The 18,160-nt window shown below is 38.9% G+C and overlaps 1 protein-coding gene across 6 annotated transcripts in view; it reads right to left on the bottom strand.

Annotated features, from left to right (window-relative positions):
- The window catches only part of Ncoa6 (nuclear receptor coactivator 6), an 85,438-nt gene that overhangs the window by 6,067 nt on the left and 61,211 nt on the right, over positions 1–18,160 (bottom strand). For 4 of the 6 annotated variants that reach the window (XM_063248468.1, XM_063248470.1, XM_063248471.1 and 1 more), the window contains 4 exons: positions 13,048–16,017; positions 9,740–9,808; positions 6,771–6,807; positions 2,330–2,475 (listed from right to left, as the gene is read on the bottom strand). In XM_063248468.1, the coding sequence (XP_063104538.1) occupies positions 2,330–2,475; positions 6,771–6,807; positions 9,740–9,808; positions 13,048–16,017 (3,222 nt within the window). Of the gene's footprint in view, positions 1–2,329; positions 2,476–6,770; positions 6,808–9,739; positions 9,809–10,857; positions 10,921–13,047; positions 16,018–18,160 lie in introns of those variants that run through there. The other 2 variants (XR_010047404.1, XM_063248472.1) reach the window with 2 other exon arrangements.

Below are 18,160 nucleotides of genomic sequence, written 5' to 3'. Positions count from 1 at the left end.
ACCTTTTTCAAAGAACAGTCTATCCAATCCTCATAGCCTGGATCAATTCCTTTTCAGCTTACACATATTTTTCTCCAAAAAGTCTTCTCTAACCTGTTAGAAGTACAAAGTTCCCACCAAGATGCTCCGACAGTATCATGTAACTTTATCATCACAGCATCTAACATTTAATACAGTGTATTAGTTTATCTTTTTTTTTTTTGGTACTGGGGATTGAACTCACAGCCTTGCACTTGCCAGGGAGATGCTTATGCTACAGAGCTAAATCTCCAGCCCTGTGTATTAGTTTATCTTACGATGTGGTAAACACAGAAACCTTGACAGTTTTCACTATTCAATCCCTAGCATTTTTCATAGACAGCTATCCATTTAGTAATTACTGATTGACACTTTTCTGTATTAGAGATCAGGGGTACAGTGGTGAGCATACTGAGACATGATTTCTTGCCTTAACAGTATATACATATTAATTACTTATCACACCAATAAGCATAAAGTTACAGCTCTGTCATTACGTGAGAGAAGAATCTGGTGTGATGACCCTTCATAGCAGTGACAGTGAGCTAAGATAAATAGGAAGAGCAGGAAAAGTGCCTGTCCCCTGGAATAGCTGCTATGTATAGACAGACCTTGGCATGAGAGGGATAAGAACAGCATGTGTGAATTGCTGAGGGAGGTGAGATGACAGTAAGACAAGATGACAGGCTCTAGATGATCTTGAATCTTTGTGGGCCCTGTCAAGGCTGTTATACTTGAATCTTAATTCTAATGGCAAATCACTGAAACATGTTAAGATAGTACGTAGTGGGGCTGGGGATTTAACTCAGCGGCATAAGTGCCTGCCTTCCAAGCAGGCAGTCGTGAGTTCCATCCCTGGTACTGATAAAAACGAAAAAGACAAAAAAAAAAAAGATAGTAGGTAGTAGCGAAACTGGAAAGAAGTGGTTGGCTTTGAGCTACCCAAAATACAGTGGGCAGCTTTCACAACTGAATTTGATGAAGATGAGAGGTGTCAGGGAAGCCTTGCCTAATAGATGGTGGTACTGATTCACTGATATGGGAAATAGTGACAGAAGACCTGACAGCAAAGTGAAAAATCACAAGTTTGGTTTCAGACATGTACCAGGTCCTGTTCAGGTCAGGTCCTGTTCCAGTTGTGCAAGTACTTGTCTAAGACCTCTAGGGTTTTATTCTAGGAAAGAAAATTCCTGAGTCACCTATAAAAGGTTGTAATTAAAAATGGGAGCTATAAATAAGAGCAATTAAGGGAAAATAGAGAGAAGAATGGCCCAGGATCAAAGTCTGAGAAAAACTAACACCTACTGGCCAGGTATGATGACTGAGAAGGAGCAGTCAGAAAAGAGCAGAAAATGAGAGTTCTGGGTCACAGAAGCCAAAAGAGGAGTTAATTCAAAAAGGAGTTACAGGGGCTGGGGATTTAGCTCAGTGGCATAAGCACCTGCCTTGCAAGCAGGCAGTCGTGAGTTCGATCCCCGGTACTGATTAAAAAAAAAAAAAAAAAAAAAAAGAAAAAGACAAAAAGGAGTTACAAGTCAACAGAGAAGGGAAAGTTTCTAGTATAAGGTTCTTCAGGTCAGAAAAGACAGGATCAAAAGCAAAGGTAGAGGAACTGGGACGTTGGTGCATGCCTGTAATCCAGCACTTAAAAGCTGAGGCAGAAAGATCTCCTAGAGTTTGAGGCCAGTCTGGGCTACATAGCAAGATGCTGTCCCAAAAAACAAAAACAACCAAAAAAATATAAGTAGAGGAATTAGCGTTGGACTTGGGGAGGGACAACTGCTCTGTCCAATAGGTAGTAGACAGTTAAGAGAGTTCTATTTTTTCTGTGAAGCGGTAAGGATCTTTATTAAGAAAGTGGAAAAATGGAAGTTAGAAGTTTGAAAAGAGTAGAGAATAGGAAAAAGTTGACCACAAAAACGTAGAGTAATGGCTGAGCTATATTGAGAAACCATCTGAAGTGGATGATCATGAATTTAAAGTGATATCAGGGCTGGGAGCATTTGCCTAACATATTCAAGGCTCTAGGTTTAATCCTCATCACAGAAGAAAGAAAGAAAAGAGAAAACAGAAGATCAACTCATCTTGTCCTCTTTTTTTTTTAAATCTCCCAGCAATGCTTATACTTTTGTGTACATACACAGGAAACATACAGTTAAATGAACTAACAAAGGAAAGACTAAATAGTGGAAGTCAAAGTTATCTGACAGATTTATGAAAAATAATGGAGGAAAACAGCCCTTGCTACTGGGATGAAGACCCTATTGTTGCCTATGTAACCCATGAAGCATACCCATGTCACACTGCTAACCTTTAGTAGAGCTGGAGGCTGAAGCAGGTCGAGAGGATCGCTTACGATGTCCATTTTCCGCACTTTCAGAAGCCACAGTTGGCTCTTCAGTTCGGGAGTTTCTTCGGCTTGGGGTTTTAGACTTTTCAGCTATCTCTTTTGGCTCACTGTTGACAAAGGGAAGCACAAAGTTTCCAAGGGGGGTGAGGGACTGTTAACAGTTTCATTTATAAAATAGCAGATGAAGAACAATATAGGCATTCTGCAGAGAAAATATTTCACTCTGGGGAAGATAAGCATGATGACCCTCTACATCATTGAGAAATTAAAAGTGAGTCTAGTTTGTTACATCAATAAAAATAAAATACTAAAGTATAATGATGCTGAAATTGTTGAAAAATACATAGAAGACCTAAGTTAGGAGTGGTGGCCTAGTACTCCGGATGAGGTGAGTTCAAAGCCAACCTACACTACATAATGACACTCTCTCAAAAACCCCAAAGACATAAACAACTCGGCCTGCCTCCCCAAAAAACTTCTTTACCACACATCTTCTTAAACAACATTCCTCTTCAAAAGTTGAAAGTTTAGATTTTGTAAATTTTACAGCCATGAAAAAGGTGTTTCATGTATTTGAAAACTGCTACTAACTCAAAATAGTATCTAAATCTTGGAAATTGTGAGGTATAGTCAGATAATGGCACACTGCAAACCACATTATGGGAATACATTCACAATACACTGTTAAACATACTGACTGCCTGAATCTCAAGCCTCATTTTCTTTTAACTGAGTGAATGTTTAAAATTTGTGACACTGTTGTCAAGAGTACAGGGACAAAAATATTTTATATAATCTTGATAAGAATGTAAATTTTAGGGCTGGGCGTGGTGTTCATGTCTGTAATCCTAGAACTTGGAGTTTGAGGTAAAAGGATCACTATGAGCTGGAGACCAGCCTGGGCTACACAGTTCAAGGCCAGTCTGAACTGCATAGTGAAACACTGTCTTAAAAAGATAAACAAAACAAGACAAATATATAACATAAAGCAACGGCTCTGAATAAGGCAATTTTGCCTCTAGAGATCATTTGGCAATGTCTGGACTCTCTGACCCCACCTCAATGCTGCTTTTCAAACATGCCAAGCCTGGATTCTAACACTGAGCTATAAACCAGTCTTTTGGAGACAGTTTTGATTGTCACGACTTGGCCAGGCACCAGGAAGAGTACCATAAGCATATAATACATGAGACAGTTCTCTAAAATTAGTAGTCAAAAATGATAATAATAATGAGGTTCAGAAACTGTCATACAATTCTGTCTTAGTAGTTCCATTTCTAGGTGCCTAAAAAATCTTTTTTTTAATAGGCAGAGCTCTAACACAAGGATGTCAAAGCACTTTATTTGTACTAGTGAAAACAGAAGACTTACACGTCCAACATAATAGCTAAGAAATTTGGTACACCCATATGCAATCATGAAAAATCATGTGGTGAAAGATTATTTTATGATATAAGCCACTCATAATATGTTATTAAGTGGGAAAGAAGTTACCAACAATATGAATACTATTATCTTATTTTCATGTGATATATAGTGAGTATATATGCAAACATACATGAATGGGTATGAGATGTGTAGACATACATTTGACATATCTCTATCTGGATACATATTCTGTGAATAGGATTAAAAGATGATGAACTAAAATACATACAGGGAATAATGAATTCATTTTTTTCTTTTTGATACTGGGTTTCACTATACAGTTTGGGCTGGCCTTAAATTCATTACATAGCCCAGGGTACCCTCAAACTCATGGTGATTCTCCTGCTTCAGCCTTCTAAGTTCTGAGATTTCAGTCATGTGCTACCATACCTGACCTAATATTGTTGAATTGTAAGAGTATTGGTTTACTGGTAAGTCATTTTCTTTGTAATTCCGTGATCTGAGTTAATAACTTTTACTACTTTTATAATTTAAAAAATGCTAAAATCATTAGAAGAGTGGTTGATTCATTTGCTTCAAGGCATGAAACTGAAAAATAATACTAATACAATAAAACAAAACGGTCAAAGGCCACCTCTTACATTCTTCATTTGCCCAAGCAGAATTGTCTCTTTTGTCTTTTGGGCTCAAAGTCTGTGTAGCATACTTGAACACCCATAACTGTACAGTATATTTGTTTCCCCAGTACTGGTGATTGAACCCAGGCTTTCTCACTAAGCTATATTCCTAGCTCTTTTATTTTATTTATTTTTTGTTTCTTTGAGACAGGTTTTTGCTATGTAGTTCAGACTGGCCTTGAACTTACTATGTATTGTAGGTTGGCCTCAAACTCATGGAGATCCTCCTGCCTCAGCCTCTTAAATCCTGGGATTATAGCTGTGTACTGCTTCGCGTGGCCCAGCCCTTTTGAGATTGTCTTGCTAAGTTGCTAAATTGTACAGGTTGGACTTGAATTTGTGATCCCCCTCTTCAACTTCTAGAGTGCTGGGATTACAAGCATGTGCTATCATGCCAGCTAAGCATGTTATTTCAATATCTCCTATCTTCCACCAGATTCTGAGTTCCCTAAGGGCACAAAATATGGTCTGATTATCAATTATATCTACCCCTCTCTGTTCACTTGTGCCAGAAGACACATTGCTAGTTGTACTATGGCTGGGAATTGGGCTCGACTGCTCATTATCTTAACTTTAAATATAACAGCTGTATCTAACCACAAGCCACAACAAGTCAGAGAGAGGCCAGACTGGAGTTAGGATGGAATTACTGAATCAAGGGGATTAACACCTCCTTTTAGAGGCTCCAAGGATGGTTTTTTGACTGAGAGCCTAGAAAACAGTCAAAAGATTATTATTTTTTTTTTTTGGCTTTTACTTTTTTATCGGTACCGGGGATCAAACTCATGACTGCCTGCTTGCAAGGCAGGCACTTATGCCGCTGAGTGAAATCCCCAGCAGTCAAAAGATTCTTGAGGATGAAAGATTCCTAATGGAGGGCACTGTTTTTCCTAGTGAAACAGAAGCCACATCAATACTGTTCTTATGTTTATATGGTCTATGATCACATAGCTCTAGAAACAAATTATCTACAAGGTGTTTCTGGTCTGTCTTCTTTCTTTAGACAAATAATTAGGGTATGCTGAGAAATGCAAATAAATTAAAATATGAATTCAATCCAAGTAAAATCAGACAGGCAGAGTCCTATACAACAAAAGCAATGAACTTAGAATCAGATAACCAGGGGTCAATCAGGATATAAATTTACCAGCCGTGATATTTAACTCTGTGTTCCAGATTCTTGATGCATAAGTCTCCATTTTTGTCTATCACAATGCATGGGTCAAATACAAAGGCTCTGAAGTCAGAAGACCTGTGTTTGAATTTCACCTGAACCATTTATTAAATTTGTGACCTTGAGCAACTTAGTTTACCTCTCTGAACTTTATAGATCCCTCATTTATTAGACAGAATTTATTCAAATTTATTAAGTGAGATAATACGTCTAGGGAGCTTATAGTTCAGAGTATGCCAAGGAATGGCATTCAAATAAATCCTGGTTATTATTATCTCCTTACAAGACTGATAGAAAAATGACTGTGAAGGTATTTTTACAAGCTAAGCTGTTACACAACTATGAGTAATTTTTGTGGGGGCAAGTTTTGAGTCCAGGCTGGCTTTGAACTTGCAACAATCCTGTCTTAACCTCCTGAGTGCCAAGAGGGTAACTCTTTTAAATGTTGTCAATTTTACTTATGTTCCCCTCTTTTTCAGCCTCCCAGTGATACCTCTAGGAGATGATTTTAGTTCTTTTATGGAATGATTTTTAGAAGATCACACTCCTCTCCATGGAGCTGAGTTTAAGCCATAAATATTCTTTATTTTGTTAGGTTATACGGAACAGCATAGTTAAAAGAACAAATCATGGGTTTTGTAGTCAGTCAGACCTTGTTTGCTGGCTTTCTCTTTGTCTTCAGGATCAAATAGCTATATATCAAAATGTAGTTGTGAAGACTTTTTCTTTTCTTTTCTCTTTTCTTTCTTTTGAGACAGAGTCTCCCTATGCAGCCCAGATTGCCCTTGAACTCATGATTCTTTTGCCTCAGCACCCTAGTGTTGGGACTACAGAGCTTACAAAGGCTGTTAGTAATGACACTGCAAACAACAGTTCCTATATATTGAATATTATTTACTAAGTCGAGTGAAGATGTTATTTCATTCACTTTTCAGAACAACCATAAAAAGTAGAAAATTAGCCACCAAATTTTACTATGAGAAATGTTATCTCTCAGAGGTTAGGACTCATGGTGGCTCTTTATGTGAGCAGGAAAAACAGACTTAAGCAAGAGTGCAGTAAAACAATAAGCTAAGAGGAGAGTTAAAGACTGAGAATGCTGATACTTTTCAAAGAGGCTTATGCTATGGTCAGTGTTAATTTACAGAAATGATCATCTTACCTTTGTCCAGAGACTATGGCAGCATTTACCTCTAGTTCTGTAAAAAATACAAAGAACAGACATGAAATGTAAAAGCTTCTGCATGTTCACATGTTCACAGGAAGAATCCAGGTGTCTTATGAGAATTCTAAATGCCTTACTTCGGGTAAACAGGTCTCTCACTCTACGTGGTATGGAGATAAAGTTGGCACTGAACCAGTTTGGTTTGTTGGGGAACATAAGACACTAACTTATTCTATTTTTACTTCTACTTCACACTGTGAAATAATCTTGTTTGGACCAACAGAGCTAAATTCAAACAGCGTGGCTCATATTTCACCCAGCTACAACTAAGTCAGTAAAATAAGCCCCTTCTTTCATGTACAAGAGATTGTTTTCATTCTTAAAACATCTCTGCTTCTTAACTTTTTTTTTTAGAGGTAGCAGAATTCAAACAGGTCTTTAACATTTGTTAAAGACACATGCTCCTACAAAAAAAATCTCCTGAGTTTTAGATGACAGCATACCTTGCTTTAAGATACTGCCCACAGACTCCAATACATTCCTCTCCTCCTCAGCATTCTAGTGATGCCCACCAAGTAAAGGCAATCTTGATAATCTGTCTAGCAGAAATCTGTACCAATGAGCACCCTATAGGTTTACCAGAAACTTCTTAGGACCAGCAGAAAAACATCTATTTCTTTCATTAAATATGTTTAGGCAGTTCCAGCTTCTACAAAGGCCCTCTTTGACATATCAGATAGTAGGGGGTCTTTCCTGCCCTTGGCCTCCCATAGCTCTGTACTTGTCTATACCGTCTTTTGGGAATGTAGTACATCATACTCAATGATCTCTCTAAGATGCCCTGCTGAGTACACGTTAACTTCTTTGAAGACAGTGAAAATTACATTGCCTGGCTTTACAAAAAGGTTTTTAACAACAGGATCTTACTGTAAATTCTAGGCTGGCCTTAAGGCTGGCCTCAAATTTATGATGATCCTCCTGCCTCAGCCTCCCAAGGGATGGTATTACAGGCATGCATCACTATATCTGACTGGCTTAAAATTTTGATCTCATTGTTTATTAGTCATGAGATCTTGGGAAAGTTATTTTTTGTTTGTTTCTTGAGACAGGGTCTTGATATGTGGTTCAGGCTGGCCTTGAACTCTTCATGTAACTAGGAAAATTACTTGAACTCTCAGTGCTTAATTCGTTATCTGAAAAACAGATATTTACTTACTTCAAAGTTAAGAAGATTAAATGAGATAATGCATATAAAAATCTCAGGCTAGTTCTTAGTACTTAGTAATTGCTCAATATTAGTTAGCTGTTATTAGTTCTATGATCATGTTCATGGAGTTTTCCACGTGAGAATTATTTTGTCTTTAATGCAAGATGCGAGCAGAGAAAAATCTGTGCATCTCACCTATTGCTGCTTAGCTCCCTGTATCTAAACCACAAAACTTGGAAACCTCTCCACAGGGAATAAATACTAGTTCCCTGATTCTCTGCACTTTTGCTGGCTCAGCTGGAGCATAAATATTCAGGTAATATGTGCTCAATAATAAAAATGGCTGAAATCAAAAGAAGTGCTAACCTTGATTTTTCTGCTTTTTTGAAACCAGATGAAACGCAATGATTTTGAGACTTTAACACTACTATAGCTAATTCATATAAGTGGATGGCTCTAAGGATATTCTACAGAGATCTACTGAAATCAAACTTTAAAAAGGAATAGGATTATCCAGGCAGTTACTCTGAGAAAAATGACAAATGGTAATGATAAAGTCCATTTTTCCAGAGTTGAGGCAAGAAATGGAAATGGAAATTCCTTTCCCTTTTCTAGATGTTCTTTTTATTAAAAAATTAGTTTTATTATCTGATCCCTTTCTTGAATAGTCTGCTCCTTTCCTACCCTCCTCAAATGTCCAGTTATCATGTAGGCAGCTATTAGAAAAGAAACAATCTGGGTCGCTGAAATGTTTTCTTTTCTTTCTTTCTTTCTTTTTTTTTTTTTTTAAAGACATGGTCTTACTGTGTCGAGCTGGTCTTGGACTTACTATGTAGTCCAGGCTGGCCTCAAACTTGCAGTGATCCTCAGCCTCCCAACTGCTGGGATTATAGAATTACAGCTCATACATTGTTTCCAGTGAGCTGATGTTCACTGTGTGCAGTAGAAAGTCCTATATATAGTATATAGTATAGTTCCCTGAAAGTAAGTTTTAAAATAATCACAAATTATACCTTTTACTGGCTTAGAGTCACAAAATTAAACATGGTTGCATTGCTGTTTTTAAAATTAATTTTTCAAAATGTGTACATTCAATGATATCCTAACCTCTCAGTCACACATGGATGTGTATGTATACATACATATATATATGTATACACGACTAAAACTCTATACTAAATATGTTAATTTATGACATTCATATTCTTTGGCAATCTAATCTATGAAGTCAGAACAAGTATTATGGCCATCAAGATCTTGTGTTTAGAGCTGACCTAGCATCCCACAGCAGTGATCTGTCAGATTACCATAAATTTCTCTATCTGGAAACATCATACCTACTGCTATTTACAATACTTGGTCATGGGGAGAAACTTAATGCCATCCAGAGATGACTGAAATGACTGCTTCCCCCACAGGAATGGATATCTCACTACAGTAGAGGTTCTCTGAATAAGCCTCCACTCTTATCATAATATATTCTTCATCTTGATGCATTAGCGCTTACCGCTCCAGTAAGTCACTGTGTATCAGTTAGTCAGCTGCCAGCTAAGGGTATCAGGGTCATGGAACCGGGCAAACTCTGCAGTAGAAACAAACCACAGCTGAGTGGTAGATGGACTTAGACATACCCTTCTTGAGAAATTATAAGACAGTTCCAGCCACTTACTGGCATGAGAACATGTGTGCTGAGGACACTAGTAGTTCCTTTATATGTGACCTATCTCGCGTCACAAAGTTTTTCAAAAGTGAGTCTTACCTGATCTGGCAACAGAACCCTGCAGTGCTGTAGCTGTAGTCTCCTTTGGGACTAAATTCTGTGAAGGAGCTAAGGCAAGAAAAAAAATTACAGGCTTTTTATTTCCTTTTCTAAGTAAAATGGAAAGCCTTAACTAAATCAAGGACTAAGGAATTCCTGAAACACATACTCTTCCAGGGCAATACGTGAAGCTGACATTAAAATTAAAATTACATTTTAAAATTCATTTAACAAGTCAAACACTATAACAGTGAAAAAGACTACCACTTAGGGGTATTTGTTTCTTCTCTGTAAGTCCATGAAGACCACGAATGGAGATGGCCATAGAAATGATAGCATTAGCACATGTTGCTTTTTAAGGGTCAATTTCTGACCGCTACTCTTAAAAATTCAAAAAACATGACACAACTGGCAATCCAAGCCACTTTTAGAGATGATCATAGCATTCACTTTAACATTTTAAAAATTGTTTTACTGGTCTTAAAGCTATACTCCTTGAGAATTGAAACAATCACATGACTTTATACTTTTATATAAACCTAGTGAATGTGATGGTCAGAAAGCAGGTATTCCATTCACACTTAACGAATAAATCAACCTGATGTCATTTACTTGCCTAACAAATAGTTACAAAGAACTTTCTAGGGGAAAGGCATTGTGACAGTCAACCTTATAAAACAGATTACACCCTTCTTCAGGAACTCAATGTAGTATTAAAGTTAAATTCTTGTTGTTAACTAGAATGACTGTGATGTCATTATGAAGGGAATAATATAAAGTGCTATGGGAGTGCAAAGCAAAGAAGATCAATGCTAGGTTGAGAAATCAGAAGGTATAGTAAAGGAAGAAACATAAGAATTAGTCTGCAAAGGACAGAAAGAACTTAGCCTTCTGGAATAGAATACAAACATACAATGTACTCTAAATAGAATCTTCCTGGATCATAAAGATGAAAGGCTCAGAAATGCCATAGTCACTCAAGGGGACATTTTCCTATCTTGACATGTTAGTGTACCAAATTTTGTAATTTTTCTTCCTGCTTAATGAAACTATCCAATAATGCATTTGTTTTTAAAACTTTATTTTGGATGCTTATCTGATAAAGCTTAAAACTATACCTTAACTTCTACTTTTAACTTCAGTATTGGTTTCTCATTTTCAAGGTAAAAGCACAGAAGTCCCTTGAAAAAGAATACAAACAATCACTATAAGCAAAGTGGGTGGCCTTCACTAAAATCGAGAACTTTTTCCAACTTCTGATATGTCTTCCCAAAGCTTCCATGTTTTTCTAGTATTATACATGATTTTTAAAAAAGTATTTTCTAATTACTTTATCATTATTCTGTTGGTATCTGAGAGAAAAGTTCCCTAAAGGGAAGTAGAAATGCAAAATATTTAATAGCAGAGAATACATTTAAGTTACACCAGATTTTTGTTTTTAATTCTTAAGGTTACCTGTATCAACAGAACTTAAACCAGAAACACAGAGTCCTGTGAGGTCTCTGTTTCCTGTAAGGGCAGAAAACTACTCACAAGTCTTTATTCCTATCTGTATCTCTAACACTGAGGTAAAGCAGCAGACAGGAATTAATCTTTCCAGAGCTCTGCATGAAGCAGTATGTTCACTGGGGGTTAAGCCCTCTCATTGAATTTTTGTATAAATTCTGGGCAATGGGATTATAATTTCCATTTTGCAGGTAAAGTATAAGAAATTTACCCAACTGTAACTAGTGACTAATGGAGGTAAAATCTGAACTCTAATCATATCCTGAAACTTGTGTTCTTTCTGTGTCTACTCCTCAGTGCTTACCATTATGTTAGGTACTCAAAGCATTTTAGCTGTAAAATAAGACAGGTAATACTGCAGAGTTCTCACAGCTCTGGGAAGTGTGACACTGACTAGCTTTCAGGAAAAGGGAGCTTCTGGACCACTGAACCTTCACAGGAGGAAGAGGCAGGAGAGAAGGGATGGGAAGATATTTATGCTTCCATTATTAACCCAATCTTAACAATATATAGAAAGAATTCTGAGCTACACATCCATGAATGGAACAGACTAATTTACAAATATATCAAAAGGGTATTAGTAATAACTTTTTTCATCATTTTGATCAATTACTATATTCTAGACCCTGCACCAAGCATGTTATATACATTACCTCACTGACATCTTACAATTCCTATTGTCCCTGTATTACGAGGAAGAAATCAAGGTTTAGAATAATCAAGTAACTTTTCCCAGCTTAACCAGCTGTTGAATGCTGGTGTTATGCTGCCAACCCAAATCTTTACTACTTTGACTCTTACATGTCTGTTATCATGAAACTTGGTTTTCTGGAATTTTTTTTGTCTTTTTGAGACAGGGTTTTGTTATGCAGTCCAGTTTAGGCTGGTCTTGAATTCGCTTTGTAGCTCAGCCTGGCCTCAAACTCACAGTGATCCTCCTGCCTCAGCCTCCTGAGTGCTGGGATTATAGGCATATACAGCCTGGAAAGCTCTTTTACGGAGTAAAAAGGCAGGAAGAAAAAAAAATTTCCTGAGGTACAGTACAATGAGAATGAGACTATGAGAATCTTCCTTGAAACAGTTGAGAGCAAGGCTTCATCACAGCAAACAGAACTTCAAAAACTGTTCAGACTTATGGAATGGTATTCAGCAAGGCTCACAGACAGACTGAATAAATACCAAATTTCCCTGAACTTTAATCTTTTCATCTAAGGGATAGAATAACACTACCTGACATGGCTGGTACAAAGCTGATGTGTGAAGTGAGATAATGTATGAAGTCATATAAACTGAGAAACTTTTGTATATATAGATGAAAATTTATTATGTACTATAGCTGAAAACCATGTTAGTGAATGTAAACTCAACATGGGACTTAAAAGCATTTTTTTGTTTTGTTTTGTTTTTGAGACAAGGTCTCATTATGCAGTTCAGGCTGGCCTTGAGCTCACTTTGTAGCCCAGACCAGTCTCAAACTCGCAATGATCCTCCTGCCTCAGCCCCCTGAGTACTTAGATTACAGGTATATGCCACCACACTCAGCTTTTTAAAAGCATATTTTCCAGTGTACTTTTTTTTTTTCTTTTTGTGGGTACTGGGAATCGAACTCAGGACCTCACACTTGCCAGGCAGACACTGAGCTATATTCCCAGCTCTTCCAGTGTACTTTCAATAAATACTACTACTATTGCCATTTAGCCCATTATTTTTCCTAAGTAGAAAAGGAGTCATACTTTCTCACTTTTATGAATAAATCATCAAAACTCTGACATGAGGAGATGAGGCCAAGCCCAAGTACGTACCTATGCTGGGTAGAAGCTCTGGATGGGATCCCACCTTCTCCTCCACTAGGCCACCTGCAAGTGGCTCGGATGCTATGCCACCATGATTGGTTTTTGTGGTTGGTGCCGTGGAGATGAGCTCAGAAGGTACCAGAGTGGTTACTATTGAGCGAATACTGGTGGGAAGAGGACCACCAGGTAAAGTGGGTCCTGCTGAGGTGGAGCCCGGGCCCATTGGGCTAGAAGTCATTTTTAGCAGAGTAGGTGCTGGGGGTGTTGGGGTTTTACTGTCCAGTTCTGTGGACAACTGCTCTGTTCCCATGAGCCCAGGAGCCGTGGTCTCTAGCCCTTGGCCTTCAGTCTCTCCATCTGCACCATATTGCTCTTCCCCTTTCTCAAGAGAGCCCGTAACTTTCTTACATGCCTTGGTGAGCAAAATTTGGCCAATTTTGTCCACTTTTCCTTTGCCCTTACTGGATGATACTGGACTGCGCCGGTTGACAGAGGAGCCTGGACTATTGGTCAAAAGGGGAGAAACCATTGTGGTTGACTGTGAAGAGGGCAGAGTGCTCTGATCTGCTGAGATGTTTACCTGAGGACTAGCCTCATCTGGATTCAATTCTTTCACTTGCTGGACAGGAGGAGGAGGAGGGACTACTGGAGAAGATGTACAAGGAGGGGAAGGAAGCTGAACAGGAGTGGCTCGTGAGTTAAGGACTAAGGGTCGACCTGGCTGAATGTTTGCAGCAGGACTACTGGAGGGGACACTAGGTGGTACTGGAGCTGAAGAAAATTTTATGTTTTGAGGTATGTGCAAAGGGCCAACAACTGCAACAGAGGGAGACATCAGGCCAGAGTTGGTTGTCAGTGGGGCTGCAGGAATTGTGCTTGGCTGTGATCCTTTCATAACCTGAATAATTGAGGATGAATTAATAAAAACAGGTGTAATGAACTGAGGCCGGGCATTAGATTGAACAGTTGACTGTCCCTCAGAAACCATTACCTTGTTACCCACATTGGGCATTGTGACGACTGTCGACATCAGTGCAGACTGCAAGTGAGTTGGCAGGGCTGCTGATGTATTAGCTGAAGTGGTTAAGGGATTAGAAGTAACAAATACAGTTATTTGATTTGGGGGCAAGGGAGTGGAAATGGATGAAGAGCTAACAGGTCTTGATATTACTGGAGAGATGGTTGGTGCGACATTAGAACTGACCTCACTCAATTCTGGATGCACAAGAGTTGAACTTGGATCATTACTGTGAGGTAAATTTAGAGAATTAGAGGTTTCTTTAGAAGATGATGGATCCTGCAGAGTGGGAATGACAGATGCTTTCTTGAGGTCCTCCCCTGAAACCACTGGAGGTGTTACTTCCAGATCTGTAAGCCCAGGAGGTTTAATGGTCACATTAGGAGCTCCAGAGTTGTCAAGAAGCTGACTTAGTGATGTTGGTGCTTCCCTCATGGCAGGAGACACCAAACTTTTGTTCTCTTCAACACTGGAAAGTTTGTTGGGATCCAAAGGCTGCCCATCCTTTTTGGATTGATCTTCAGGGACAACCATTTTAACTTCCTGGGCAGGGATTGCTTTTAGCTCAACATTCATCTGCTCTTTCCTACCCTGGGAATTCTGGCAATCACTGTCGTGAGGCACATTCAAGCTCTCCTTGTTATCCTCCAGAACAGCCTCCACTGCAGCCACAGGCATAGTGGGATTCTGAGGATTCAACCCACTGTTGATAGGATTAGCCAGAGGAGTGGGACTGACCAATACATTTCTTGGCAACTCGACATTCTGCAACAAGTTTGCATTTGTTTGAGAGGTCAGAGTGAGTTTAGGAGTTTTTGAATTTTGCCTCCCAGGACTTGGGGTGGTTTTCCTACTAGATCCAGGACTAGATCTGCGACTGTTGCTTGGACTTGCCCTTTTCGTTGCTCCGGAATTAGACTGCTTTCCAGAATTCACCACCACAGAATCTAATTTGTGAGTTTGTGGGGTAGAAAAGTTGGAAGGATTATTCATGGTAAGATTTGAAGGTGCTTGCCCAATGGCCTTTAGAGTTGTTGGATTTAAGCCCTGTTGATCAAAGCCCCTGTTTAAATTTGGCCTAGGAGGTAAAGGAATATTAATCTGTGGAGGGAAGAGTCCTGCTATGGAGGCATTGAGTCTTTCTGGTGACAGACTGATTTCTGAAGGTTCTGTGCTGGGAGGGCGGTTGTTGGGTGTCTGAGGATAATAGGGTCTGGGGCTGGCTCTGTTTGGTGTCTTAGGCCTAGATGTCTGAGTTGGAGCAGCTACATTTGGAAAATGGTGGCCATGCGAACTAGGCAGGGAATTTACAGGAGGCTGCTGGGGAGTCGCACCTTGAGTTGCTGAAAGTGGGGATGGTCCCGGTTTGGGCCCTGCCATCATTAACTGGTTCTGGGAAACTACTAAATGTGAAGGCATATTAGTTGGGCCTCCTGAGACAGATGATACTTCACAGCCACTTGCTTCAGGAAGTGATGACATTTCTCCTAGTGGTGAGCTAGAAGGGTTCTGTGGGTTCTCCTGGTATACCATCTTTCTTGAATTACTTCCCAAAGGAGTATTCACAGGGATTGGCATTCTTTGTTTATCAGGTGATGGTGGTATGGAGGCAGGTCCTTGCAAACTGACCATTACAGGTACATTGCCACTCTGCTGCATGGGCATTCTCTGGGCGTCTGAGTTCAGAGGGCCCCTTGGGGTGTGGATATTTTGGGAGACAGGAAGCCTAACAGATTTGGGATCTTGTTGCATCATGAGCATCATCATCATTTGTTGTTGTTGCTGCTGCTGTTGCTGCTGCTGAGACTGAGACTGACTGGGAGGTGGTGGTGGTTGTTGCTGCTGAGGAAGTTGTGGCTGTGGCTGCTGCTGTGGTGGCTGTGGTGGGGGTGCCACATGTTGCATGAGTTGAGGAGGCATCTGCTGCAGTGGCCTCTGTTCTACTGGTTGAGTAGGATAACCTAAAACAAGCCCCCAAAATTAGGGAAGTTAGATTTTTAGCAAGAAAACTGCCAACTTTACAGTACAGGCAAGCGATACTCATCCAGGTGGCAGACTGCACAAATAGCTCAGGTATGCCCACTCCAGAGGTAGGAAGCAGTCCCCGATTCTTTCACATGAGCAAAGGGGTATAATGCATATGGAAGCAAAAAGTAAAGCATTAAGAACCTGGAGCTCCTCAGTATGCAGGGTCCAAATGAGACATTATTGTACTAAGATTCTAAAAGGTATTCTGTGCTATGCACACCAAGTGGCTGACCACCTAGCCTTTGGTTCTCATGTATATAATCAGTATTTCATTGCACATGTGAATGAAGTAAAGCATTTAGGGATTCACTTTTTCTGTTAGCAGAGCATTAGTACATGTATGCCTTGGTTTTGCTAGAAACACCAGCACTGAAGACAGTCTTTTTATTCTTTCAAAAGAAGTAAAAAATAGAGTTATGTTCTTTTTTTTTTTTTAATCGGTACCGGGGATCGAACTTATGACCATGAGCTTGCAAGGCAGGAGCTTATGCCGCTGAGCTAAATCCTTAGCCCTAGAGTTATGTTCTTTAACAAAAAAGAATTTTAAAATTACTCCAATTCATTGGCTCCATACACTATGCTGCTCAATCCTTTGGGAGAAATTTACTACACTGTTCTTGGTCATATCATTTAGTAAACACAGGACTAACAGATATACACATTGAAAATGAAATAAAGGCACAAAAGTTTTTATACATATTAATTTTAATTTACTTTCTTACATATGAGCCTTTATTTGGAGAAATATTTTTTATGAATCCACAACTGGAGAATAAATAAATCAGAAGCATACCTCCCAGGAATAAAAAATAATTTTGGGAAAAAGAACTCTGAGGGACAATGCCTTCCTGATTTGCAGAAGGCAACACTTCAAACAATTTTGTCTTTATGAAGACTTTCCTTGGCATTTCAGAACAAAAACCTTATATAATCAGCAGAAAGGATAATCAAACTAAACATGAAGAATCAAGGTGGTTCAGTGGGAAGAAGTAGTCATATAACTGGAGTACAATTTGGGAAATTAGATTATTCCATTGTTTCATGAAAAATACTTTCAGAAGGTCTTAAGAAGGCAAAAGAATATGAATAGTTGGCTGCAGCAGTTTGAAGAAATGCTGGCTCAAGATTTTCACAGAGTAGCTACAATGCTGTGGGTCAAACTCTAATACTCAACAGTTAAAGTTTTCTTGCCAAAGATTTCCATGGTACTAATAAATATTATGTGGAAAATCCAGTTTTGAAGATTTTTCTTTTCGTTCTTTCTTTCTTTCTTTCCTTTTTTTTTTTTTTTTTTTTTTTTTGGTAGCAGGGATTAAACTCATGACCTCGTGCTTGCCAGGCAGACATTTATGCTGCTGAGCTAAATCCCTGGCCTTTGAAGATTTTTCTTAAAAATCCATTTTGGATTATTTTTGAAATTATTTTTTAAGGTCCATGTACTTCTTGAAATTTGTAAAGCCAGTAACATATGGCATTTCCACAGGTCAAGACAATGGGTTATTTTTCACATTCAGTCTAGGGTTCCCACATTAAGAAAATTTTAATTTCTAGAAAAATCTGCTCATGTAGGCCTTTCACCTTTAAAATCAGCTTACCGAACAGCACAACAAATACCAAAGAGGGCAGCATAGAAAATATAGCAGCTTCTTGAAAATAAAATAGCTAAAATCATGGCTGATATAAAGTGTCCAGAACAAGAGACAGCACTCCAAATGGCACTAATGGTAAGACAGATTGAGGTTGAGGTGCTAAGAGTGGTGAGCAGGGCAAGCCAGGACACACAATCAAAAAACAAATTTATCAGTCACAAAATGCAAATTCATATACATTCTAGGACCAGGCAGATAGTAAAGAAGCTAGTATAAGACAACAGGAGTCCTGTAGACACTACCAAACTGAAGAACAGATGCCTTTTGTAAAGGTATTTTTGTTTTGTTTACTTGAGACAGGGACTTGCTATGTAGTCCAGGCTGGCCTCGAACTAGCGATGATCCTCCTGCTTTAGTCTCCTAAATACTGGGATTACAGGTAGGCAATGTCACACCCAGCTTGTAAAGGTATTTTTAAATTCAAATT

This window comes from Cavia porcellus, unplaced genomic scaffold (genome assembly GCF_034190915.1).
Source record: "Cavia porcellus strain 051 isolate PalLab524CR breed Dunkin Hartley unplaced genomic scaffold, mCavPor4.1 scaffold_5, whole genome shotgun sequence".
NCBI lineage: Eukaryota > Metazoa > Chordata > Mammalia > Rodentia > Caviidae > Cavia > Cavia porcellus.
The sequence above is the reverse complement of the archived record's forward strand: the minus strand, read 5'-3'. Positions and strand labels throughout refer to the sequence as shown.